Source organism: Pseudopipra pipra, chromosome Z, assembly GCF_036250125.1.
Source record: "Pseudopipra pipra isolate bDixPip1 chromosome Z, bDixPip1.hap1, whole genome shotgun sequence".
Classification (NCBI taxonomy): Eukaryota; Metazoa; Chordata; class Aves; order Passeriformes; family Pipridae; genus Pseudopipra; species Pseudopipra pipra.
The window spans coordinates 53,117,278-53,143,452 of record NC_087581.1 but is presented as its reverse complement, the minus strand read 5'-3'; the positions used below and the strand labels follow the sequence as shown (position 1 = coordinate 53,143,452).

Here is a 26,175-nt window from a genome sequence, read left to right as displayed (position 1 = left end):
AACACTGACAACTGTTCATTAGTGAAACTGAATAAATAAATCAAAAGTTTAAATTAATAGGAACCATTCAGAAAACATACCAAGAGTTACTGATCTGTGTTAAGTAATATTAGAAGTGACACCAACTTGTTTTGCAATCCGAAGCCTTATTCCCAAATTAGGATTAATTTTAGACTTTAAAAACATTAGCAAAACCTTAAACTATGCTCATTATCCATTTATTTGCATGTGAAGAATTAGTGTAGGGAGTCATTTTTCAAATCTCTTTTTAAATGTACTTATATCAGGTAGAAATGTTTTATTTTTGAGATGAACAAGAGTAAATTAAGGCAATATAAAACATGGGTAAAATAGTATAAGAAGCTGTCTGCAAAGATTTTTGCTCATTTAAATACACTTACTTTTACATCTTTCCACTTAAATCAGAGTTTGTGTCCCACCTTACAAGAAAACCAGGGAAGAGCAACCATACACCCACATTTATTCCTTCTTCTCCCCAAGGAAACAAGGTGTTTCTACTCTGTGGAAACAAAGTGGATTTCAGCCAGAGATACTTGAAGCATTGAATGACCAATGTTAACCCAAAGTAACCAAAGGTTACTTTACTGCTGTTATTTTCTGGCAGTGTTAATATATGAAAGAGGGATAGTGCCCCAGAAAAGAAGGAAATGGTACTGAGAAAGTGGTTTTTGCTATTTGATGTTTTTAGCAATTGCCTTGGAAGTTTCAAGGATTCCTTTATTTGAGCAAGAATACGGTGTTACTTTACTGTTACTCAAAGTTAAGCCAATAAGGTTATTAAGATGCTGCAAAATCTAACTTCTAGGATTGTGTTCTAGTCACAGAGACTGTTGGAGACTGGGAACAGGCAATTTAATTTTTGTATTGAACCAGTAATTCCAAGTGTAAAAATTAGCTAAGTTAACCATTTTCAAAAAGTAATTCTAGTATTTTTTCTTCTTTAAAAGTACATTCCTGGTTTTGTCTTCCTTCCCTCATTAATCTGCATAATGTAGTAGTTCCCCTTACCTTTTTGTTAGCCAAGATTTGAAATTGGGCTTTTGTTTGTCCTTTTTTTCTGTGTGTCATGAGCAATGTGATGAAACTGTCCTTGTTCTGTGACTTTCCATCCCTTCTACAGCCTCTCAATCAGTTTGATTTTGGTTATAAAAAGAACATGTTGCTTATGTGGCAGAGGAACCTTGAAGTCTAAGCAGCTTCATATTCTTCAGTTTCAAAAGCAGACAAAATAGTACTTTTCATTAGGTGTATCATTAGGTAGGGTTATACTGTTCCAGGGTAATTCTGGACTTGATGTTGCTGTGAAACAGATGAAGGTCCAGTGCACAATAACTAATCTGTACTGGTTTTACTTGTAATTTGCTTTAGTGAATGAGTACAAGAATCAGATTGCCCACCTTACGAAGGTTGCTGTACAATTAATGTAAAAGGGCGTATGAGAAAAAAAACTCAGCTGAAAGTTTTACTGTTTGATGGTTATTGACCTGTTTTATTTATTCTCACCAATGTCTTTTTTTCCTCCAGAAAAGAGGTTGAATTAAAATTTTCCCTTGGATTAAAGCATACTAAGATATCAGTAAAGGATTCTTTTTATTTTTGATACACTAAACTATACACTTGGCTAAATATATTATTTGCAGATTTTTCTCATTCTGTGTCATATTTCACTGGCCCAGTCAGACCATCTGTTCGTTGTTTGTTTTGCCTTTGGTAGAAAATGCAGAAAAAATGCATAATTGTTTTTACATTCAGATTAATTTGCCCACTCACAAAAACAAAACTGTAAAATGCTAATTATGTTGTAGAGGCATATTCCTTTCCTGGGCTTATATCAGAACTTCACAAATTAACATATGTGACAAATTAGCTGCTAACAGCTAACAAATACTGAGAGTGGCAAGGCAGCACTACTGTTACCCATGCTGTTAAGTTTAAGGTTCGTGTGCCTGACATGTGAAGTGTTCCATGTGTTTGTTTTAATGCTGTCATCTTTGATTTTCTTTATGAGAGGTAGATGAGATATTTTCAAGTTATTCTAAAAGTAACTTCCCATGATCATGCATGAAGTCTTTAGGGACCTTGACTCAAGAGACCTTCAAGTCCTGTGCTGTAACTACATTACAACACTATGATGCTCAGAAACAGGATCCTGCTTGTGATGACACCCGAGTCTTTGGCATTTTTCCTGATATCTCACATTGGAGATTTGTGTAACTTGTTTTTCACATTTACTCTTTCTCTCTTTCTCCAGTGTTAATATCCAAAGATTTCTCCTTTGGGAAGTAGCTTTATTCGTACTATTCAGCTGTAGCAGGTTGTGTTTTAAAGGCAAAAGATTGATGTTTTCCTTGCCTATGCTTTTAAGTTCTGACACTTCCTTTATATGTCCTTTTATTCATTTGTTCCTAGAACAACATCCCACCCTAGTGCCAATTTGGAAAGTATTTTTCACCTTTCAGATTATTGGAGACAATTTATATATGAACAGCTCTACAACATTATTTCTTCTGCACTACAGAAGATGTTACTCTGGAATGCAATAAATTGCATTTGTGATGATTGCTGTTAAAATATATATTTTCTCCAGCTGTTATTACATTGTGGTCCTTTAAATACCGCATTTCCCTGTTTAAAAGTGTAATCCAGTGTAAGAGAGCGCTTTGAAAATATTTGAAAATTAACTAAGTAAGAGTTCTGCAAAAAATGAATACCGACTCAGTTATTTTCCTACAAGTAGCAATGGCTACTTAAAATTCCATTCCTTCTCTCCCCATAGATGTTTGACAATTGTTATAACACCTACAGTTAATTCCTATAATATTCAATCTCCACCAACCACATAATTTAGTTCATGTTACATGTGGCATTCCTGGAATTCTATTGTAATTTATAATAGTGACTAAGTTGGGTTTTTTTTCTTAATACCAGTACTTTGTCTTTATGCGTAGGAAGTATATTTATATGTAATTATGCTTAGAAAGGAAGTTGACAGTTATCAAAAACAGGCTGTTCAAGCACAGCCTATTAAAACATAACCCTGCTCAATCCCTCGCTGTTTTCTTCATTTGTTTACAAAGTAATTCCTGTGCTGCATATCTCTTAGAAAACCTCAGTAAATTACTCATATGCACAGAGCTGTTTGTGATGGGCTTGCATTGAAGTACTCTGAAACTGCTTTTTCCTTAAGTTTCCATTCTGAAAAGACTCGTTGGTGACAGGTTGAAGTGGGCTGAACTATAACATTGTAGTGTCGTGAAAAGCTGGGGGTTTCAAATGCTCTAGTCCCCTAAGCTTTTTCTCTTCTTGATGAACTTAATGAAATGCAGGGCCTATTTATATGGCAGAAGCTTTTCAAATTACTAGAAATTGTTTTCACTACTTCTGAATATTTTCTTGCTCTAAACATTCAGAGCCAAGTTTAATTAGCTTTTATCTCCACGGTGTTGCTTGTTTCTTATGCCGCTGCCTCCTCCTCCTCCTTCGTCGTCTTCTTTTCCTTCTCCTTCTCCATCATCTTCTTTTATTACTGTACTGTGTGATATCAGCTTATGACATGATAACATCAAGGTCAGAGAGGGTCATTTGGGATGTCTATTCACTGTTGCTCTCCTACTCTTACCTTGGGCACTCTCTTTGGGAGTCCAATAAAAATTGTACCCAGTTGGTGGGGGAACAGAGGAGGATAATTTTCCCCAGCTTTTCACCCCGTTTTCTTCCTTCATGCCCATTACAATGGCTTTTGAGATTTTTTAATTCCCTTTGGATGTTAAGGAAAGCATGTACTTATTGCTAAGCCTTCCAGGTCTCCTCAGTGTAGTCCACACCATGTATAGAGACAGGAAAGATTTCTAAGAAGCTTATTCAGAGGTCTGCCCTGAAGGTGGATAGTCATGAATGACATGGAATGTGGAAGAAAATTGGCCAGTTTGGCAAGAAGTTCTCCACTCCAATCACTTGGAAGTTCACCCCTATCAGGACCTTTATCAGGACCCTGATAAAGTGACAGAATATTTGCAAGGAGAATGCTATGGCAGTTCCATAGAGAAGCAACTTACTACAGTATTCCGGGGTCTGACTACTATTTATCAGATTCTGTGCTTGTCAGTGGACAGCACCCTCAGTGAGAGGAGGAGGAAAGCAAATCAACAGCGACCATGACCACTCAAACTGCAGCTGAACCAAAGAAACAACCTATGATGGTAGCAGTTGCCCCTATATAGAAGGAGAAATCCAAGACCAGATCAGTTTGCTAAGTGAAGCCTGAAGAAGAAAAAGGGCCCTAAGAACAGGAGAAGGAGGCAGAGCCAATCACCTGATCCCTATGCCCTTGAGCTGCAAGGTATGCGAGAATATTTCAGCTGCCGGTTGAGAGAGAGCCCCTGGTGACCTGGCTGCTCTGATGCTGGGATGTCACAGCCAGTGATATGAAACTAGGTGGTAGTGAAGCCAGGCAGTTGGGATCCTTGTCTCAGGATATGGGCATTGACAAGGGGATTGGGAAGAGGACAGCTCTGGAGGTGACTGTCAACTGTGAGTACTCTCTCAAGGATAATCCAGTAGTGCGCCCAAATAACAAGCAGTCCCCTGTAGATCCAGGTGAGTTCCAGCATACACAATCCACGTGGCAGAAGTTCCTGTGGAGTGTGCCATTTTCGTGAGCCAACTCGTTGGCATTGATGTTAGTGAAAGAAGGAGAGCAGTGCGTCAGGTGGCTACTCAGCTCTAGCAATATGAAGATAATCTCTTTTCCTCCCTACCAGCCTGCACCTTGTCTGTGGAAAGACTGTCCAAGACTGCAGACAGATTGGAAAGATTCAAGTAAGTTAGAGAGGAAATGTCTCATGCCCCACCAGTATGGACTGCAGTCTCTGCTATTGGGAGCAAGCGCCCCCTGATCAAGAGAGAGGGTACAAACCACGAAGTAACCTGTGGTGTTACCTGCATGACCAAAGAGACGACATGAGGCAGTGAGACATAAGGCAGTGAGATGGAAAACGCACCTCTGCCCTAACAGCATGGGTATATGAGTTGAAAGGAAGAGCAACCACCACAGGAAAGCATAAATGCCACTCCAGTTTCAGTGGGCAAGTCCTCACACAGAATAGGAGGCCTGATTTTACCTCTGATTCTCTTCAAGGGATGTCCATTACTTATTTACAAGGAGCAAGCAACAAGTACTATGAACAGAACTAGAAGGGTCCTGCCTTCAGCCAGGTGGAGGAAAGGAACGATTGGATCTATTGGACTGGCTCATCAGACCCACAGGAGTAAAGGCTTTAGTTGACACTGGCAGATGATGTACCCTGATGCCATCAAGATCTGTAGGGGAAAAATCCATCTCTGTTTCGGGGGTGACAGGGGAATCCCAACAGCTGACTGTACTGGAAGCTGAAGTGAGCCCGACTGGGAATGAATGGCAAAAACACCCCCTTGTGACTGGCCCAGAGGCCCCGTGTAGTCTTGGCATAGATTATCTCAGGAGAGGGTATTTCAAGGATCAAAAAGGCATTGTTGGGCTTTTGGGATGGCTTCTGTGGAGACAGAGGAAATTAGACAACAGAATACCTTTCTGGGTCTCTCAGGGAACTCTTCTGCTGTGGCACTGCTGAGGGCTAAAGAACGACAGGTAGTGATCACTACCACAGCAGTGCACTGTTGACAATACTGCACCAGCTGGGATTCTGTGACCCCCAAACATGAGATGATTGATGAATTGGAGAGCCACGGAGAAGTCAGCAAGACTCACTCACTCTTTAAGTCCCATATGGCCAGTGCATAAATCCAGTGGAGAGTGGAGACTGACAGTAGACTGTCATTGCATGAAGGAAGTCACATCACCACTCAGTGCTGCTGTGTGAGACGTGCTGAAACTTCAGTACAAGCTGGAGTCCAAGACAGCAAAGTGGTGCCACCATTGACATTGCTAATGCGTTTTTCTCCATTCTTTGGCTTCAAGAGTGCAGGCCATTTTGCTTTCAGCTGGTGTGGTGTCCAGTACGCTTGGAGACGACTGCCCAAAGGATGGAAACACAGCCCTACTATTTGCCATGGACTGACCCAGACTGCACTGGAAAAGGGTGAGGCAAGAACACTTGCAGTACATTGATGATATCATTGTGTGGGGCAACACAGCAAAGGAAGTTTTTAAGAAAGGGGTAGAAGATAATTCAGATCCTCCTGAAGGCCAGTCTGGCCATAAAGCAAAGTAAGGCCAAAGGACCTTCCCAGGATATTCAGATTTTAGAAGTAAAGTGGCAAGATGGATGTCATCAGATTCCAACAGATGTGGTCAACAAAACAGCAGCTATTTCCCAAGCAAGCAGAAAAAAGGAAACACAGGCTTTCCTAGGCCTGGGGTTTATGGAGAGTGCATATTCCACATTACAGTCAGATTGTAAGCCCTCTCTATCATGTGACCCACAAGAAGGTAATTTCAAGTGTGGTCCTGAACAAAACCAAGATTTTGAATTAATTGAACTAGAGATTGCTCTTGCAGAAGACCTTGGATCAGTCAGGACAGGACAAAATGTGAAAAATGTCCTCTACACTGCAGTTGGGGAGAACAGTCCTTCCTGGAGTCTCTGGCAAAAAGTACCAGTGGAGGCCCAAGGACAACCTCTGGGGTTCTGGGATTGGGGATACAAAGGATCTGAGGCCTGTTACACCCCAACTGAAGAAGAGATACTGGCAGCTTATGAAGGGGTTTGAGCTGTGTCGTAAGTGATTGGCACCAAAGCACAGCTCCTCCTGGCACACCAACTGTGTTGGGCTGGATGTTCAAAGGGAAAGTCCCTTCCACACAACATGCCACTGATGTTATGTGGAGTAAGTGGATCGAAATAATCACGCAGTGAGCTCAAATAGCAAACCCCAGTCAGTCAGGGATCTTGGAAGTCATCACAAACTGGCCCAAAAGCAAAAATTTCGGGGTAGTATCAGAAGAGGAGGAGGAGAAGGTGACACGTGCTGAGGAGGCCCCACCATGTAATCAGCTCTCTTTACTGGCAATTCCTGCTGTATTGTAGAGATACATCAAAAATGGAATTTTTGATGCTCTATGGAATCTTACACAGTGAGTCACAGAAGCTGTTGAGGGACAAGGAGGATCAAGTCAAGTTGCAGAGCTGAAAGCTGTCCAGTTGGCTTTAGATACCACTTAACAAGAGAAATGGGTGGTGTTCTATCTCTACTCCCAACTCGCGGGTGGTAGCAAATGCTCTGTGGGGATGGAAAAAGATGAATTAGCAGCGCAGAGGGAAACCCATCTGGGCATCGCTGCCTGGGTAGAGAAGTTGGCTGTAAAATATGTCATGTAGATGCACTCCCAAGAGTTGGGCTACTGAAGAACATCACAACAATGGACAGGTGGATCGGGCTGTCAAGACTAAAGTGTCTCAGGTGGATCGGGACTGGTAACATAAGGGTGAATTGTTTCTGGCTTGTTTGGCCCAGGACACCTCAGGTCATCAGGGAAGAGGTGCAATGAACAGATGGGCTTGTGACAGTATTTCCCAGGTTTTCCATTACTCTGAAACATGTGCTGCACTCGAGCAGGCCAAGTGGGTTAAGCCTCTGGGGTATGATGAACAATGGTCAAAATATATATATGGGGAGGCCTGGCAGATTGATTGTATCACACTTCTGCAAACCTGCAAAGGCAAGCAGTACATGCTTACAATGGTAAAAGTATCCACTGGTGGCTGGAGACATACCCTGTGCTTCACACCCCTGCCAGGAGCCTTGAAAAGCAGGTTCTGTGGCAACACGGCACCCCAGAAAGAATTGAGCTGGACAGCTGGATTCATTTCAAAAATAGCCTCATAGACACCTGGGCCAGAGAGCATGGAATTGAGTGGGTGTATCATATTCCCTATCATGTTCTCACCTCTAGGAAAATTGAATGGTACAATGGACTGTTAAAAACCACATTGAAAGCAATGAGACCTTCAAGCATTGAGATCTGTATTTAGCAAAGGCCACCTGGTTAGATAACACTGGAGACTATACCAATAGAGCTGGCCCTGCCCAATCAAAACCTCCACATACCATAGAAGGGGATTAAGTCCCCATGGTGCACTTGAGGAATGTGTTAGGGAAACCTGCCTCAAGCAAAGACAAACCCATCTATGGGATTGGTTTTGCTCGAGGACTTGAGTGCACTTGGTGGGTAATACAGATTGATGGGGAGACATGATGTGTACCTCAAGGGGATTTGATTTTTGGGGGAGAACAGTCTGTAATTTTCAATTCTGTACTGTTGGTTGCTGAATGACACTGCCACTGGATGCCATAACCATGGACAATGAGTATGGTCTGCTCCAGATATACCAGTCGTGAGCTCCTGATCCAGCTTACAACCTCCTGACAGCACACCAGCCCTCCTGGAAGCCCCAGAAGACATCTAGGATGGATAGAACCCACAGTCATGGATTAAATAAAGTCAGCAGACACCTTGGAGGAACAGCAGTTCACTATGGAAATGATATCTGTGCTTGTGTTTATATGTATATAAATGTATATAGTTGGAAGGTGTAGGCTCTGGGATAATGTCCTGGTTCTGGCCAGGACAGGGTGAATTTTTGAAGCAGCCAGGAGGAGGCATGTCTGGGACACTGGAGGTTGTTCTATACCACCTCACATCACTGTCAGGGGCAGGGGAATGGGACTGTCTTCCAGGGGGGAGGAGTTCCTTCAGGTCAAGAAAACATGGTTGAGGGAGCCATCTGATATTGTGTCAAGGGGAAGGCGGAGCGTTCCATCTGAATCATTACTCTTCTTATACCCTCTATTAATTAATATTGTTGCTAATACTGTTCATTTTCTTATTAGTGTTTCCAGTAAATTGTTCTTATCTCAACCCATGATCTTTGCATTTTGCAATTTTCCAATTCTCCTCTCATCCTACCACAGCAAGGAGGGGAGGGGAAAACAGGGGAGCAAGAGCATCAGTGTGGTCTGGAGAGTCTTAGTGAGAGCTCTGAGTTGGGGAGTACCATTCCTAAAGCATGAAAAATTATTACTTAAGGGACCCATAAAAGATATCCTATTAAAAACAAATTAAGTTTCATATATTATTAATTCATACAGTGGGAAGTGATTGTAAGAAGTGCACTTTTATACATATGACCTTGAAATTAATAAAACAACTTTTTTTATTTCCATTTTAAATGTAGAATGCAATTAACAGCGCATCATCAGTGTTAAAGACAGAAGAGAAGAAAGTATTAAATATCTCTGCCTTTCTATGTCCCTTTTTGTGAGACTCTTCTTACTGTATAATGGGTCAATGTTATTTCTGTGCAGTGCCTTTTGCTATTAACATATTAAAAAAAGATTTTGATTTTCTCCACAATATTGGTCAGCTTTAACTCTAATTGAGCTTTGGCCACATGAATTTTCTCTGTACAGTGGCAAGCAGCATCTCTTTATTCCTCCCATGTCATTTGACCTTGCTTCCACTGGCCATACACTTTCTTTCTTTGCCTTTGCTCTGAAAGAAGATCCCTGCTCAGTCAAACTGACTTTCTACCTTGTCTGCTTGACTTCTGATATTTTGGAATCGCCTGCTCCTGTTCTGTTAGGCAGTGGTACTTAAAAAGTGACCAGCACTGATGGACGCCAGCACCTTCAAAAGCGTTTTCCCAGGGAATCTTACTGACTACTTCCTTAAGCAGCCTGAATCTGATTTCCTCATATCCAAGATTGAAGTTTTGATGGCACTCTCCTGTTACCAGAGATTGCTGCATGGTTTCTGTGGCCAAAATGATCACCTATTGCCACTTAAATCAAGAGCCCCTCTCTTTTGACAAATCAAATCAAAGCAACAAATCAAGGAGGGCAGCTTTTCTAGTCATCTCTCTTAGTACCTGTACCATGAAGTTATCATACAGGTATTTTAGGAATCTTTTGGGCCTGTTTGTACAAGCTGTATGGTATTCCCAGTTAATATCTGGGAATTGAAGTCCCCCATAAGGACAAGGCAGTCGATTCAGAGATGTCCCTTAGTTCCTTAAAGATTTAACTCATCACTGTCATCATTCTGGCTGGATGGCTTATGGTAGACCTCCACAATTACATCAACTTTGTTTGTCCCTTAGTCCTCATGCCGAGGCTCTCTATGTGGCATTTCCAGCTGCAGGCGCCATACATTCCAGCCCTTCCATTACATACACTACTACTACCCTGTCTTGCCTGCCCTTCCTTATTCGTCCTGCAGAGCCTGTAACCATCCACCATGGTACTTCAGTCACAGAACTCATCCCACAAGGTTTTGCTTATGCCAGTGATGCCATCTCTCTTGGACTGGGTCAAAGCTTCTGTCTCCTCTTGCTTGTTTCTCATGCAGGATACGTTGGTGCTAGGAACATTTCAAGTGCAGTTCATTGTAGCCAACACATTGGGAAGCAGACTGAAGGATCTCACTAGCACTAAGTCCCTCAAATTTTGGTGTTCCATTGCATTATCACTGGCAAGCCTGATTTTGTCCCCTTCCTCCTTCCAATCTAGTTTAAAGCTCTATCAATCAGCCCTGCTAACTCCAGTGCAAAAAAGAAAATGGCATCCCATCAGGTGTTAGTAGAACTGGTGTTGCACACTGTACTTGGCCCTGGGGTGACTAGCGTGTTTGATGATACAGTGGAAATCTAACCCTCTCAACCAGGGCTCATTGGATGTAGCTATCGAAGTAGCAGGTAGTACTTGGAACCAAGGAGATGTTTGAGCTGTTTCTGCCATTCTTCTTCAGAAACTCTCCCTCCTCCAAGTGTGGCTTCTATCTGTCCACTTTCTCTACTGAAAAACCTTCCTCCCATCACTGCTTCTCAAACTTGGTACCCATGAGGGATTTCTTGGCAATACGACCTCCCTCTGGGAAGCTGCAGCTTCGCCACATGCATTTCACTAGGCAGGGAATGATTTATTAATAAATTATCTGCACTGAGCTGATGTGTGCAGGTATTTGTATATTTCCAGAGTGTAGTCGTATGTGCTTTGGTATTTGAGTGATAACACCTCAAAACTTATATTGACACCCAACAAAATCCTAATGAGAAGAAGGGATGTTTGGGAATTGGATCTTGTAAAGAATTCTTAAGACAGACATTTTCCTTTAAATATTAATGCATTTTTAAAAGACACTACTTCAAACACAGAGCTATTTACTGAAGCTGCTTACTTCAGGCTTTTCAAAATAATTCAGCAAATGGATGACATTGGTTTATCAATTAAAGTCAAATAGGCTTTCTTCAAATGAAGAAGAATTAGGCTTTAAAATTAGTCTTCATATGAAAAGTAAGCTTCAAATTTAGTCTTGAAAAATGTTCTGGTCAAGTTTGGCGACCAAATAATGAATTGTGACAGATAAATAGGAAATTAGTTGAGATATACATATAATTGTGAAACCTTTATCCAGCTTTAGTATTTATCAGTATACAACTTGTCACTTTGATTTTGTGAATAAAGATTACACTTTTCTCATAGATTATGTGTATCTTACTTGTCTAATAAATGAAATTATCTTCTTTGAAATTCTAACAGTTTAGCATTGCTTAATTTTTTTTGTTTCCTCTCTTTTTTTCCCAGGCCTATTTGTTATTTTTCTTGTTTTATATTAATCTATTCCAAACAAGTTATCTTAGTGTTTCCCATTTAAGTGTCTCAAAAAGATAGCGGGAAGAAGTTGTGCTAATAATAACGAAATAAGGAGTGACTCTACCCAAAACAAGCTCTACCAGGGGAAAGCAACGCTGATTCTTGTCTGTTAAATAAACATCACCTTTACTTCAAACACACTTGTGTTCTCTAGATGTGTGTGTAAGCAGTCTGTCAACCAGCACCAGCAGAAGAGTGCCTGTGTACACAACTGACCTTTGTTAGCCTTCTCTAAAGCTTACTATGTTGTTATTTATTTTTTGCTTTGACTTTTTAAACTTCTTTCTTTATGGGTACTGAAGCCTTATATTATCTTGATATCTTTGTCTCATCGACTCCCCGTCTCTTTTCCTGTCTGGTCTGAAACTCTGTATCTCCTCTCCACAGCACATCTCTAAAGTTCCCTGCCTGCTCCTTCTTGCTTGTGTCACATTTCTGCAATGGAGCTGCTTAACTGCACAAGGGTGAGGGCATGATTTACTGGTAGAAAACACACTGTGAAACCCATGTTGCCACAAAAATCACAAAAAGCAGGGACTGCTTTCCTGCCATGGGGACCTTATGGATGACCACTGTCACCTGGTAGAGAGCATGGATCAGGGGTGGGCAAGGCATACCACTGGGGCTTTGCACAGTGGGGAAGGGACTGAGCAAACACTGGAGATTTTGTGTTTTCCTTCAGCAGCTTCTTGAGATTGTACACTTGCAGTCCAGCTCTGCTTCCAGGCCCATAGTATACCTCTACTGGTGAAAGGTTCTTCAGACATTTTTTCTGCTTCTAGAAAGGCAACAGGCTTGCAGAGTTGGCCCAAGGCACAACCAAGACATGCCTATACAGAAGCTTTGAGCATACCTGGCATACAGCCAGTCTTAGGCTTATCTCTAAACAACAGTGTGGGCATTAGTGCCATCTCATCTTCCTTGGGGAAGAGTATGCCCACTAGAGGTTGGGTGGAGATACACATACTAGCAATACAAGTGGTTGTGAGTGAATGCTGGACAAACATTGTCTAAATGTAAGATCTGGTTCAAAATCAAGAACTGATATCTAAGACTCCTCTCTGTTGCTGTGAATTATGTATCATCATTGTATGTCTTTATTATAAAGTGTTTGTGTTTCCAGTAGGCACGAAGAATTTAATGTGATTGTGGTAATGATGTTAAAATGTGTTCAGAGGAATACTGTAACATAGGTATAAATTGCTGTAAGGGCTTGAGTAGTGCAAGACATTGTGGATAGTTGTGCATTTAGTGTCTAAGAATAACTAAAGTCCAAGACTTCAATCCCAGTGGTTTATGCTTACTTGGAAAAATGTTTGTCTGACTGCAGGCATGGAACCCGTTGTGCTGGAGAAGTGGCAGCCACAGCAAACAACTCACACTGCACAGTAGGAATCGCCTTTAATGCCAAGATTGGAGGTATGTGAAACAATCTCCCACCAAAAACAAAAAAAGTAATCAAAGAGCCATTTGTGATAAATGGTGCATTCAGACCCTTCTCAACAAGAGAAGGAGATTTGTATGGACAACAAACCTAGCTGTGTTAGCAAGTAAAGCTCATTTGTGGAGTATCAGTATCAGTACTGAAGGAGTTTGTGTGCAGTGGCCCTTCTGCAGTGCTCTCTGGAACACTGCCTCTCAGTACAAACCAAAAAAATAGAAAGGTGAGGCTTTTGATGGAAACACAAACCCCAGAATTAGGACATTTGGATTTTCTCACATATTCAGAGCTCTAAGCGGTGAACTTTGACAAACCATAAGTAAATGCACACATCAGGAATATTGCCTTGCATATTGTTTCCAAAAAAACACCGTCAAAACATAATGCATTATTGTGTTGTTTGACTGTGGTTGGAGAGAATGTTCTTTTGATCCCTCTATATTATCAGATTATTGCCTAGAAAACAAGATTCAATCACACATTTTTTGTTCATTCAGCCAAGAGTTCCAAGAGGTTTCTGTGAATTCATAGTCATTGGCTGCTCAGTAAAGATCTTTAGTTTAGTTTGTGGTGATGATTATCAAGATGTCATCTATATGTCTCCTAGGATGTAGCCTCTCTGTGACAGGTTGTAACACTTCTAGTGAAGTTTTATCCTGAACTTTAGATGAAGTCATGGGATTGGTATATTGGCTTTCAGTGGAAAGACCTGTAGCTCAAACTCATTAACTGTTGATTTTTGAAATAGAGCCTAAAATAGAGCCCATCTGTGAAAACAGAAGCATGTTTACCTATATATACACCAGAGAACAGTTCAAAAATATGAGCAGGCAGAGTTGAGGCCATGTTTCTGCAATTAATAATACTGCATCTGTTCTCTACTAGATCAGTACAAGTTTGATCCAAATCAAATGTGAGCACATCTGCATTTCAAATTAGCCAAAGCACACATCAACATCCTCATGTCAGCTTTCTGTTTTCCTGCTGGCTTCAAGAGGGTAGACAATACCTGATCCAGCGTAAATGTTGTGGGTTGACCTTGGCCGGATTCTAGGCACCTACTAAAGTCGCTCTGAGCTGGGAGAAGTCACACAGGCAAAACAAACTCAACTTGGGGTTAATACTAAAAATTATTACTAATAGGATAAGATCTAAAGAGTGAGAAATAAAACAGTCTTAAACACACTTTCCAACCACCCCTCCTTCCTTCCATGTTCTCCCTCCTCCCCCTGCAGCAGTGCAGGGAGACAAGTCCACCCATCAGGCAACAGTTCTTCCAAATCTGCTGTCCCGTAGGTCACTCTTCCATGTGCTACAGGGGGACAGCCTGTTTCACCATGGTCTTCACCACAGGTTACAGGGAGGGGCATAACTCTGAGTCCTTCCCCTGCTCCGTGGGGTCCCTCCCATGAGTAACAGTCCTTGACAGACCTCTCCAACGTGGGTCCATCCCTCAGGCAGTAGTTTTTCCATATTTACTGTCACAAGAGTCATTTCTCCATCCTTCATAGGATGCAGTCCTTCATAGGATGCACTGTACTGTTGTAGATCCCCCACAGGGCTACGAGTCCTACCCAGGAATAACCTGCTTCAGCATGGATTTTCCTCTCCATGGGCCACAAGTCTCTTGAAGGACTCTGCTCCATCCTGGGCCTTCCACAGGGGGTAACGGCCTTCTTCCATGCATCCATCTGCTCCCGCTTGGGCTTGGCTGCACTGCGGCAGGCCACCCCAGCCCAGTCCGGCTCGACTTGCCTGGGGAGGGAAAGGGAGGGCAATGCCCGCCGGCAGGGGCCACTCTGCCACCCTGGCCTAGCCTGCAGGGCACCCACTCCACCCCTCCTCACAGTTCACCTTGGGGGCTTTGGCGCTCACAGTGCTGTTCGGCTCCTTGGGCAGGATGGGCTCCAGCATGGGCTGCTCGCAGGGTGGGCCCGGGAGCTGTGGAGCCATTCTCCATGGGGCCGCATGTCCCGGGCCCGGCCCCGGCCACCCCTTTGCAGGGGCCACCGGTGCCTGCTCCGGGCTGGGTGCCAAGAGGCCTGGGCTGGGCTGCCGCTGCCTTCCCCCCAACCCCTCCCCCGCCCTCGCTGTGGGAGAGGCGGTGGAGCCACCCAGGAGCTTTGGTCAGCTCTCCCCTGGCTCAAAAAATTCTTATGCACAACAGCTTGTTCTTAAATATGTTATCACAGAGACGTGATTATTGGCTCTCCCTTGGCCAGGAGTAGGAAGTCCCTCCTGTAGCCAGCTATCACTGGGGGGGGAAGACTTCTAGCAGCTTCTAACCAAAGCCACCCTAGGTAGCCACCCCCGCTACCAAAAACGCAGCCACTTCAACCCACAACAATAAGGTTAGAGTGATGCAGGAAAAAAAATTCCCCTCAGGTGGAGAGCCTGCCTGCACAAAACTACTACGCTGTCAGAATGATTTAGAAAATCAGAACTGGTCAAGCGAGTGAGTTTATGGCAGATGAACAGGTTGTCTCATGTGGACATGGCATTTCATCATGTACCAGCAGCTATGAAATCAGCATTTGTTGAGTTGTCAAACCAGAATCAGAAGAGACTTAGTGCACTGATAGAGATAAGAGATGGCTTCTGGAGAAGTTTCATTTGTGAATGGAATAGTCACACAACTTGCAACAGCTTTGGCATGGCCTTGATGTTAAGCTTCCTCTTCCACTAGTGGAATTTACTTAAGAGTTTTGCTGCTGCTGACCTATATTTGGTATGCCTCAGAAAAGCCATAAGCTACACATTTAAATGTGCAATGGCTGTGTTCCTCTCCACAGGCCAGATAAAGAGTAAAAATATCGAATCATATCATGCTGAACTAGTATTCAGCTTGCTTGTTTCCCAGGGATTTAAAGACCCTCCTGGGGCTTTCTTGAAGAAGAAACTAGAGTTAAGGTAAAGCAATTACATTCTCCTTGCATAGAGGAGCACCTGCTGACAGGTTGTGATGTTGAATTTGCTCCATCAAGATAAGTATTTTTTACTTCAAACCAAAAAGCATCTCTGGACACATAAGGGATCCAAAGGAGATAAAGCAAAAGAGAAAAAAGTCTGTTCCATTAAATACTGGCAGGTGAACAAATCCAATTAATGATCTTTATGATCAGAAGTTGTTAACAAGGCACCCATCAATAATGTTCCTTTTTTTCCTAAATGTGTTTGTCCTCCTTTTCTCATTTCTGAACATTTAAAAACTTCTGACAACAAGTAGGTAAAAAACAGGATTCTTAGAAAGTCTAAGCTTTCTCTTACAATGGTGTAAGTGAGGACGTAATCTGCTGAAGAGAAAATTTGAGTAAAATTACAGTCTGGACCTTCAGTTTTTTACAGGTTGTGACAAGTTTCTTATAAAAAATTGTGAAAGTTTTTGCTTAGCTAAGCTGCAGTCCCTTTTACTACAAGACAAACCAGTGCACTAAAGGGCTAGATCATTTTTTCAGAGTTATTCTCTGCAGTAATCACACAAAACAAGTTACCATGTACAGAGCTTGTGAGACTTTTTATAGCATGTGAGACTTTTTGGTTAGCATGCTATTATTGTTGCAAACTGATTGTGGAAATTGCAAAGCATCTGTGGGGGTTTGGGTGCTTAGCTACCTGGCTGGGCTCAAGTCCTGATGGGAAAACAGTTACACTGAATTATGGCACAACAGGTGTATATTGTCATCAGTTGATGAGGAATTAGTTTAGCTGTTTCTTTAAGTTTAAGGCAGATGCTGATTAAAAACAAGCATTTTAAAAGAAAACTTGCTTTCAGCTCAGTTTTGCATGTTTTCTGTGATTCACTGAAATTTTGTTCTGAGTAAAATGCCACTTATAATTTGGGAATTACTGCAAATGTTGGGAAAAGTTTGCAGGTCTCTAAAGTCTTAGGCAGAACAGTCTGCAAATGCAGTCTTTTAATTGCCTTCTGGACAGCTTTTGTTGCCCTATCACCACGTGCCAAATGCAATATGAAGGTTTTGTGATCAGCAGAATTAAGTACTACAGACATTGGGAAGAGGGAGGGAGAGAGGAAGGAAGGAAGGAAGGAAGGGAGGGAGAGAGGAAGGAAGGAAGGAAGATTATTTTCATTGTAAATAGCCAGTGAGATGTCTGTTATTCAAAGTCATCTTTCATAGAATCACAAAATCATTTAGGGTGGAAAAGAGCTCTTAAGATCACTGAGTCCAGCCTTTGACTGACCACCACCTTGTCAACTAGACCACAGCACTTAGTGTCTCATCTAGTCATTTCTGGCACAGCTTGAGGCTGTGTCCTCTCATCCTGTCACTAGTTGCCTGATAGAAGAGGGCAACCCCTATCTTGCTACAGCCTCCTTTCAGACAATAGTGGAGAGTGATAAGGTCTCCCCTGAGCCTCCTTTTATCCAGACTAAACACCCCCAGCTCCCTCAGTCATTCCTTGTATGACTTACTCTCTAGGCCCATCACCAGCTTTGTTGTCCATTTCTGGACATGCTCCAGCATCTCAGTATCTTTCTTGAAGTGAAGGGCCCAGGACTGGACACAGAACTTGAGATGCAGCCTCACCAGTGCCCAGTACAAAAGTACAATCACTTCCCTAGTCCTTCTGGCCACACATTCTTGATACAAGCTAGGATGCCATTGGCCTTCTTGGCCACCTGGCTGCACTGCTGTCTCACGTTTAGCTGGCTGTTGACCAGCACATCGAGGTTCTTTTTCCTGGGCTGCTTTCCAGCCACTCTTCCCCCAGCCTGTAGTGGTGCCTGGGGTTGTTGTGACCCAGGGGCAGGACCTGGCACTTGGCCTTGTGGAACCTCACACAGTTGATCTTGACCAACAGCTTTGAAGCGTGTCTGTCCGTTGTTAGCCAGAGAGAACAACACCTAAGTCACAGCCTTGTCGCTGTTGGTTTAGAGTAGACCACTTCACCATCAGCAAAAAAATTCTGGTGTGGATTAATTCAGGTGCCAGTTGCAGAATTTGGAATTACTGTTCACCAGTTGTATATAGCATTTAGATTTGCTACACAGTTACAGAGCCGTAAAGGAAAGTTTTATTTTCCTTCTTTCAAAACCAATGTACCTTTATTGTCTTTATTTAGAACTGATTTTTTAATTATTAGTATTTTAGTGTGCTTTAAAGAAATTGAGAACACAACTTCCACCCTGCATTAATTTTCTGAGGTAGAAAAAAAACAAACACTAGAATCCCAGAGCTGGTTTAATGACCTTTTTCATAAAGTCCATAGTGCGATCACAGTTTGTAAAAGTTTATTATCTCACAAAACATGGGCAGCTTTTGTGTGAACTGAGAAATACAATCACTTTTCATTTTTGAGCCAAATAGAGTAAGGAAAAAGATAAGTCCTCTTTCAACAAAGCAACCCTTTTGTTAATTGGAAGTTAAAGTCTTGGTAAACAAGAAAAGTTTCTTTAATCTGAGCTCATAAGCAAAATGAAATGTGTCTGTATTTAAAAATATGTAAATTTGGCCTATAAATAGCAGTGGCCTTTTAAAGGGGATGGCATCTGGCTTGTTAATTTTGGAAGTAATAATTCCTCTGTATTATCATACAGTTATATTAAATTTTTATTTAATATTTAGCCTCCCTTTGATCACATCACACTAACTGTATGTAGGTCCTTTTTCTTGTTCAGGTTAAAACTGGCATTGGTGGTTTTATCAGTCAGATTTAACTGTAGTCAAAGTGTTAGAGTTAGTCAAAAGAACAACTTCCAATCTTTCTCGGTTTTCAGATTTTAACCTACTTTATTCAGTCTAGTAATCTTAAAACATCATGAGGCCTTTCACTTTAGAAGTGCTGGCACATTGACTTGTCCAAAGCCACATGAATGGATTCTTTTAACACAAGAATTTCAGATTATACCTTAAAAAAGCAGCTTCTGCAAGAGAAGGATATTCACAATGTTGTAATTTCAGGTTGAATAATGTTACATATTTATTCATAACTTCCTGTAGTTGCCTTGCTATACTGTGTGGTACTTGTTGTGTACAACAAGAGTTCTCCCCAGTTTCTTCCTTGTGGCCTCATACATGAAGGAATAATCCCAAGGTTATTTGTCAGTAGAGATCCTTTTATTACATCTGTTAACATGGTTAGAACTGTGAATGACTCAAAGTAGATGCTGCCAGTTCAATGCAGTATAAAACGAGAAAGAAAATAATTTGTTATCTTTAAGTGACACATACAAACATTTCAAGGTTCAAGTATTTTTTAAATTTTCTTTAGCCTAAAACTCTGCTGTGGAACTTTGAAGGCTGTATAATGGATAAATGACATGTAGATAATTTTTAAAACATGAAGAAGGACCAAAATATTTCAACCTTTTTGTATTTTTTTCATCAAGAGATATTTTTCCATGGAAAAATATATATCAAAACAGATTTTTTGCTTCTTTTCTCTAATAACAGTAAAAATTCTTATAATCATTCATTCCAATGTTATACACAACAATTTTCCCCAGGGGAAAACAAATAAGAAACATTCTGAGTTGGTCAGTCCTGTTCATTGTATCTTTTGTTCTGAAGGTGTACGGATGCTGGATGGAGATGTGACAGATATGGTAGAAGCAAAGTCTCTAAGCCTTAATCCCCAGCACATCCACATTTACAGTGCCAGCTGGGGGCCTGATGACGATGGTAAGACTGTGGATGGTCCTGCTTCTCTAGCACGTCAGGCCTTTGAGAATGGCATCAGAATGGTAAGTTTGCATCGAAGTGCATCTCCTGGATCTGCTCTCATGTGCAAGTAAAAGGGTACTTGTGCCCAGTATGTGCAAGTGCACAGCATAGGGAAAAGGAAAGGATTCTGAAGGAAAGAAGAAAACTTCCTTTGCATAAAACTAAAAATGCATTTTCCTTTGATAGTGACCTGGTAGTCAGTCCTGAGGTATCAGCTCTGTTCATTTTCAACTGAAATACATCATCGTCAATGTCCTTAAAACTACTCTGAGGTAGTGATGTAATTCTACAAAAATAAGACGACTGAATAATGCTACTTTGCACAGAAGTGCCAGCTCATCAAATCTGAGTTTTAAGGAAATTCTAAAGCAAAACCTTTGTCTGCTTTTCTTTCTGTCTTCCTTCCTTTCTTTCATTCATTTGTTTCACTTGATTTCTTAGTATAAGAAGTTGAGGTCTAAAGAAAGTCTAAAGCTATGTTTCTCAGAGAACTCACAATACTGTGATTAAGGAGACACTAATGGAACTGCAGAATGCAGGAGAACTTGTCCAAAAAAGTTTTATGTTTAAACATGTATATGTGTTAGTTTAAATGTCATATTTCCTGTAGGGAAGACAACTGTGAAAAGTTCAGCCTGAATTTCTGTACCAGAAGGACTCAGCCATTTCCTTATTGAAATCTCAAAGCACTCAAGCTGGAAATAAATGTGATATAAATCAAGAATGTGGAATAATTTGCTAAGAACATGAATCTTGCATACAAACATTATTGTTCCATTGTTATTATTAGCAGTAATATGAGAAGATACCCTACAGAACCGAGATGAATTTAATTTTACCATTGTTCTATATATTTTAAGTAAGTATCGGTCTATAGTGGAAACAGAGTATTTAATTTTAAAATTCGGAGGTAGTCTTTTTCTGATAACAGTGTGGAAAAAGTATGCTATATTTTTTTGAGAAATAGTAGAAGTCATATTTAATGCAAGTCAAATTATTATTTTTGCAATTTATTTTCTATTTCATTTTATCAGCATCTTATTCTGCCTGTAGGTGCCCATGAAGAGTTGAGTAGACCTAAATATTTCCATATTTGGATATTTTGTCTGGCTCTGACTACAAATGCATTTTCATTTCTACTCAAGAAATAGAAGTTCTTTTTAAAACTTACATGAAAATGTACTGATAAGAAATGCAAAACATTTAAGGTTACTTTCTAGTTTTCATCCTTTAATATATAATATAGACTGAAAGATTGTAAATGTATGTTGCAATTACCACCTTCCCTAATAGGCTGTTTCCAGACCAAAAATTACTTCAAGATGAACCTGTTCTCTTTTTAATAAACTGTGCCTTCCCATGTTCAGGCAAAGGTATTTTTTCTATATTTCATTTCACTGTCAGAAGCTGTGTCATTTTAAAAGATGGCAAATGGAAGAAGAAAAGATTAGTTTTCTTTTTTGGGAGAAGAAAAGATTAATTTCCTTTTTAATAAAATATTCATAAAATGAGATCATTGTTCAAGGTCGTGACTAGATACACGGCCAAACCTAGATTTCCCTAAGCAGTCACAGTAATTGTGCAATAATAATAGGGAGACAAATATGCTTATTATGTTGTGTCCAGATCTTGACTTCCCTTTTTCAGAAATATTGAACTGAATATACTGAGCATCTAGGATAGCATCTGTGGTGTAAATTAAAATAAGATCAGTACAGGAAACTTTCACAAAACCTTCTTTCTGATCTACAGGAAGTTTCAAGATCAGTATTCTTAATTTATTATGCGTATACATGTACAACTGTATATCACATTTTTAAAATGGAACAGCAGAGGGAATTATCAAGAATTTTTAAAAGCATCTGAAAAGTAAATTATGCCCTCTTGTTTAATTAGGAAAATCAAAGGTAGTGCTGAATAATAACTTTGAGTAAAGTATAAGTGAATTGAATTATTAATTTAATTTATTATAATCATTAAGTAAAAATGAAATGGATGCAAGAGCCACTGTTTTTTGTTGAGTTTGCTGAGAGACTGGGATCCATTTAAAAAATGTCTGGTTTATCTTAAGTGCATATTATTCCAATTTACAGCTCGTGCAGAGTGTTTTATAAGTATTACTATTTTGAAATCTGCTGAGCTATTATGATTACTCCTTCCAAATCCTGCAGATAATAACAAAGATGACTGCATAGTTTTTCTATAAAGTTACACAGAGATAATATATGCCTTGAATTAAAATAGAAAAATCTATTTAAAGAAAGGTTACTTAGGGTAAATGAGTTTATTAAATGACAACCTAACCCATAAGTTAAATATGCTTTAAAAATTCTGCCCAGGATCAAGGTAAAGGAAGAGGAAAACAGTTTTTAAACCTGTCTCAAGTACCATGATTTTGTGTAATCTCTAAGGGTATTTTGTTTAATTCTATTAAATTTGCATACCTGAGTTCAAAGAGAAAGCTTAGAGACTCTACTACCAAACAATTTCTATGCAGATACAAAACTCCCTTTGTATCATGCTTTCAGTTGACAAGGTCCTTTCTTGAAAATAGTATAGCCATAAGGGTTGAAAATTTTCAAGGCTTGTGTTTTCAATACCAGTGTATTAGAAGTATTAGACCTAATAATCTTAAGAAAAAATCCATTGTAATCATGCAGAACATGCCTGAAAAAATATCTGACAAAGGGTGGTCTATCCAGAATTAATATATTGAATATCACATTTCACCCTCTGTTCAAGAACAAACAAAAGCCTTTCCTTGATTCAGAAAGATAAAATCTTAAGTACCATTAGATTTTAAGATGCCTGTCTGTATCTCTCACAGTCTATAAGTACAATGCTGTACACACTTGAGGGACTTGGTCTTGCTGATTCATGGCTCTGCAGTGCAGCATTCAGGCTGGTTCATTTATATTCATACAAATAAGCCTGTTATTCTGGGATAAGTGTCGACATCACTTGGAGAGGAATGCATTTCAGATATTCAGACTTGTTCTCTCACTGCTGTTTGGCAAAGACCTTATAGTCAAGTTTCTGGACACGTGACCCCTGTGGACGTTCTGTGTTGCAGGGTTTAGAAAATCTAATAGGTCACCTCTCCAAACATCTCACCAGCTGCATGCTTGTTCATTCTGTAGTACCCATAAGAAAGTACAAATCAGCAACAGGGCAGGTCATCCTTAATATAAACTAAGAGGGTGGAGAGGAAGGGAAATCCACGTGGAAACTTTTGGCACAGAGGCCTTCATCTTATTGCCATGACACCATTCTGTTAAGCAAGCTGGACACAAGCCAAATATTTGATGGACATTAATGACCAGATTCTGTGTGGCTGAACCTCTTGTGCAAACTCAGCTTGATGCCTTGCCTCCCATCATCACTGCCCCTTCTCATCTGTCTCGCTTCACCAACTTTGGCTGCAGAGTGTGTTCAAAGTGCTTGCTGGGAGCAGAAAGGCTGTCTCACAATCACTACAGAAGCCTCCAACCCACATGCAGGAGAGAGGAAGAAAAACAAAAAAAGGGAAAGGAGAAATTAAGAAAAATAATTTCACATTTTATTATTATTGTTGTTGTTATTAGCATTACTACTACTACTACTACTACTACTACTACTACTACTACTACTACTACTACTACTACTATATGGTTCTGCTCCAAAAGTGGCAAGAGATTGCCACTTGCTCTGCAAGTGTCCAGACAAAGGTGATACTCCCTGTGTTGTACCCCGGATGTTTCTATTAAATTTATTTGTCTTACCATCACATCTTTTCATCATTCTGAGTAGGATGTGTTGCCTACACAAAGTGGAGTTATTCTGTTTTGCTTTGCCAGAGAATTGCATTACAAAAATCAGAAGTTACTTCAGGAAGACTTCTAGTCAAATGTGTCAAAATATTTTCCAAAATGCCTGTTCTTTAATACATTTAAAGTGATGCACAGAGGTTTAGATGAGATTTTTTAAAACTGTGTATTGTGTTTACTCATCTTGTACAGCTGCTGTTTGAAACTGAATAACACATATCTGTGTGTATGCATATCTCATATATATCATATGTAGATACATTTTGTATGCACAAGACCTCTTGGACATTTTCAATTAGTTGGCAAAAAACTACTTGGTGAAGATCAATCAGAAGAATTAGTGCTGTGTTTGGGGATGGTTTCAGAAGATATGTCTTCCAGTATGCTGCTGTAACCTAGTGCTAGGTCCTGGCATTTCTCTCTTATATGATTTGAAAATATACTGTGTATCCTGATTGCATCTCTCATATAAAGTCTGAACATGTGATGATATTTTTACTTCAACATACTGAGTTAAGGGCCCCCTGGTGGTCTGGTGGTTAGGATGCAGCACTCTCACCGCTGCAACCCAGGTTCGATTCCTTGTCAGGGAAACTTCCCCGGGCAGATGGAGTTCGTCAGCCCTGTAAGGCCATCCATCTAAGAGAAGGTCACTCTAAACAAACCTACATCCTGAGGACCTCGCTGCCACCGTCCAAGCTCGCTCGGCCTCGGCAGATGAACCTCAGGATTAAAGGGTGGGCTCAGTTCAGCGCACACTGTGTCTCACCTAAAAAATCCACTGCGCAGGCTCAAAGGGTAAAGACCTTTCCCAAATCTTCGCTCACGAAGACTGGCCATGCAACTGAGTTAAACTTTGTCAGCTGTGTACTAGAGGTGGATGCTGATTATAAACCAGAATTAGAAAAAGTCCTATGATGTTTTAACATTGTTTTTATTCCTTCTGATGTCACAAGACATAGCACCATTGGCTTGAAATAATATTCGTAGTTCTAACATCTGTCATCTAGACCTGTCTTTCTTGTAAGTCCAATCAGTAAAATTCTGTCCAGTTATTGCTTCATCAGTATCTCTGTTTTCCTGATTCATCTGTTAATTTATGGTTTCTGTACATCTTTTGTAAAGAGCCAGTCTTAACTGAAGTCTTACGTCCATGGCTGTGCAAGGCACTGGCAACCATCACTACTGAAAATGTATAGCTTGTTACTCATCTAAGTTTCTTATTTTTCTTTCCACTTTTGCTGTATTTCTGGGGCGTCTTAACGGTGTTAGAAAACTCCACATGCAAGTAATTACAGATTTCGGCCAAGTGATCTCTTGGATAAATTAAATTGAAACATAGGAATATAAGACAGGAAATGACCGGGTAGCTTTCTCTGTTTTAGTTGGGAAACCATTTCACAACCATTACTAATCTATTGGCTAGAGACTTCCTTCTAAGTTGCAACTGGATTTACTCATGTGCAGTTTTCTGTCCCTTTGTTCCTAGGCCTAAACTGTGCCTCAGCTTAAATACTTTTGCTCCTTCCATTTTTGTTTCTGATATATTTCTAGAACAGAGTCTCCTTTCAGACTTCATTTCAATGTGACAAACAAGCCACACTCATTAGTCACTTAAAAACTAGGCTGTCCATCTCATTGATCATCAGAGTACTGCTTCTCCACATCTTCCAGCCTGAATTCTTGCCTTGCATACAGGTGGTTGCAATTACTAGATTCACTAGATGCTCTTTCTTTTTTATGTCAAAAGCACCTAATAAATTTGTTTCCCTGGCTCATCCTTGAAATACTCTACTCCTAACTTTTTTGATCCCTGTGTTTGTCCAGCAGAGCCCATATCATTTCAAGCACAACCATTTCCACTTCCACCTGTGGAATAATGTTCATTTTCTTTTGTTTCATTAGTGATTTCTTTTAGGGCTTGTCATGTTTTGCAGAAACCAGATAGACTGGTTCTCATACATCCCTCTGCATAAAATAAGTTATCAGACAAAAACTTAACAGATTTATCTGAAATTCTAAAGTATGTGTTGCATTTTAACCTTTTTTCCCCATTAATACTGGTGCCCGTTACTGTCCTTTAAAATCTGTTCTACAACCTTTACAGTAATGCTTTGTATATTCAGTTTCTTTCTGTTAGTCAGAATTTGCAAAACACGTTCATTCCTTTGGTTCTTTCTGAAACACATTCTGTTTTCTGTCAGTGTTTTTTCAAGTGTGGATACCATAGTGGGGCATATAAGTTTTAGCATCCCTATTCCATGGACATGTTCATATAGATCCTACTGACGAATCCAATAAGCAGACTGTTTTAGGGTAGTTCATTGCCAGTTGATTATCTTCCATGACCCTAAACTCTCTTTCAAAGTCACCACTTTGCAACAGTTTGTCCACCTTCCTGTATGTCTTACCAATAAGCTTAGTTTCTAGGTCTTACTACGTTGCATTTGGCAGATATATGTATCTCAGGATGCCTTAATGACTCTTTAGATGTGGTTTATACTTGATATGCTGTAGTTTTCTACAAACTGGGATTGTCCAGAGAAAATGAGGTTAGGTGATAACCTTAACACAT

At 40.3% G+C, this 26,175-nt stretch overlaps 1 protein-coding gene across 8 annotated transcripts in view; it reads left to right on the top strand.

Annotated features, from left to right (window-relative positions):
• PCSK5 (proprotein convertase subtilisin/kexin type 5) overlaps positions 1–26,175 on the top strand; it is a 257,820-nt gene that overhangs the window by 87,845 nt on the left and 143,800 nt on the right. For all 8 annotated transcript variants that reach the window (XM_064641610.1, XM_064641613.1, XM_064641612.1 and 5 more), the window contains 2 exons: positions 13,001–13,089; positions 19,642–19,814. In XM_064641610.1, coding sequence (XP_064497680.1) covers positions 13,001–13,089; positions 19,642–19,814 — 262 coding nt within the window. The remainder of the gene's footprint in view (positions 1–13,000; positions 13,090–19,641; positions 19,815–26,175) is intronic.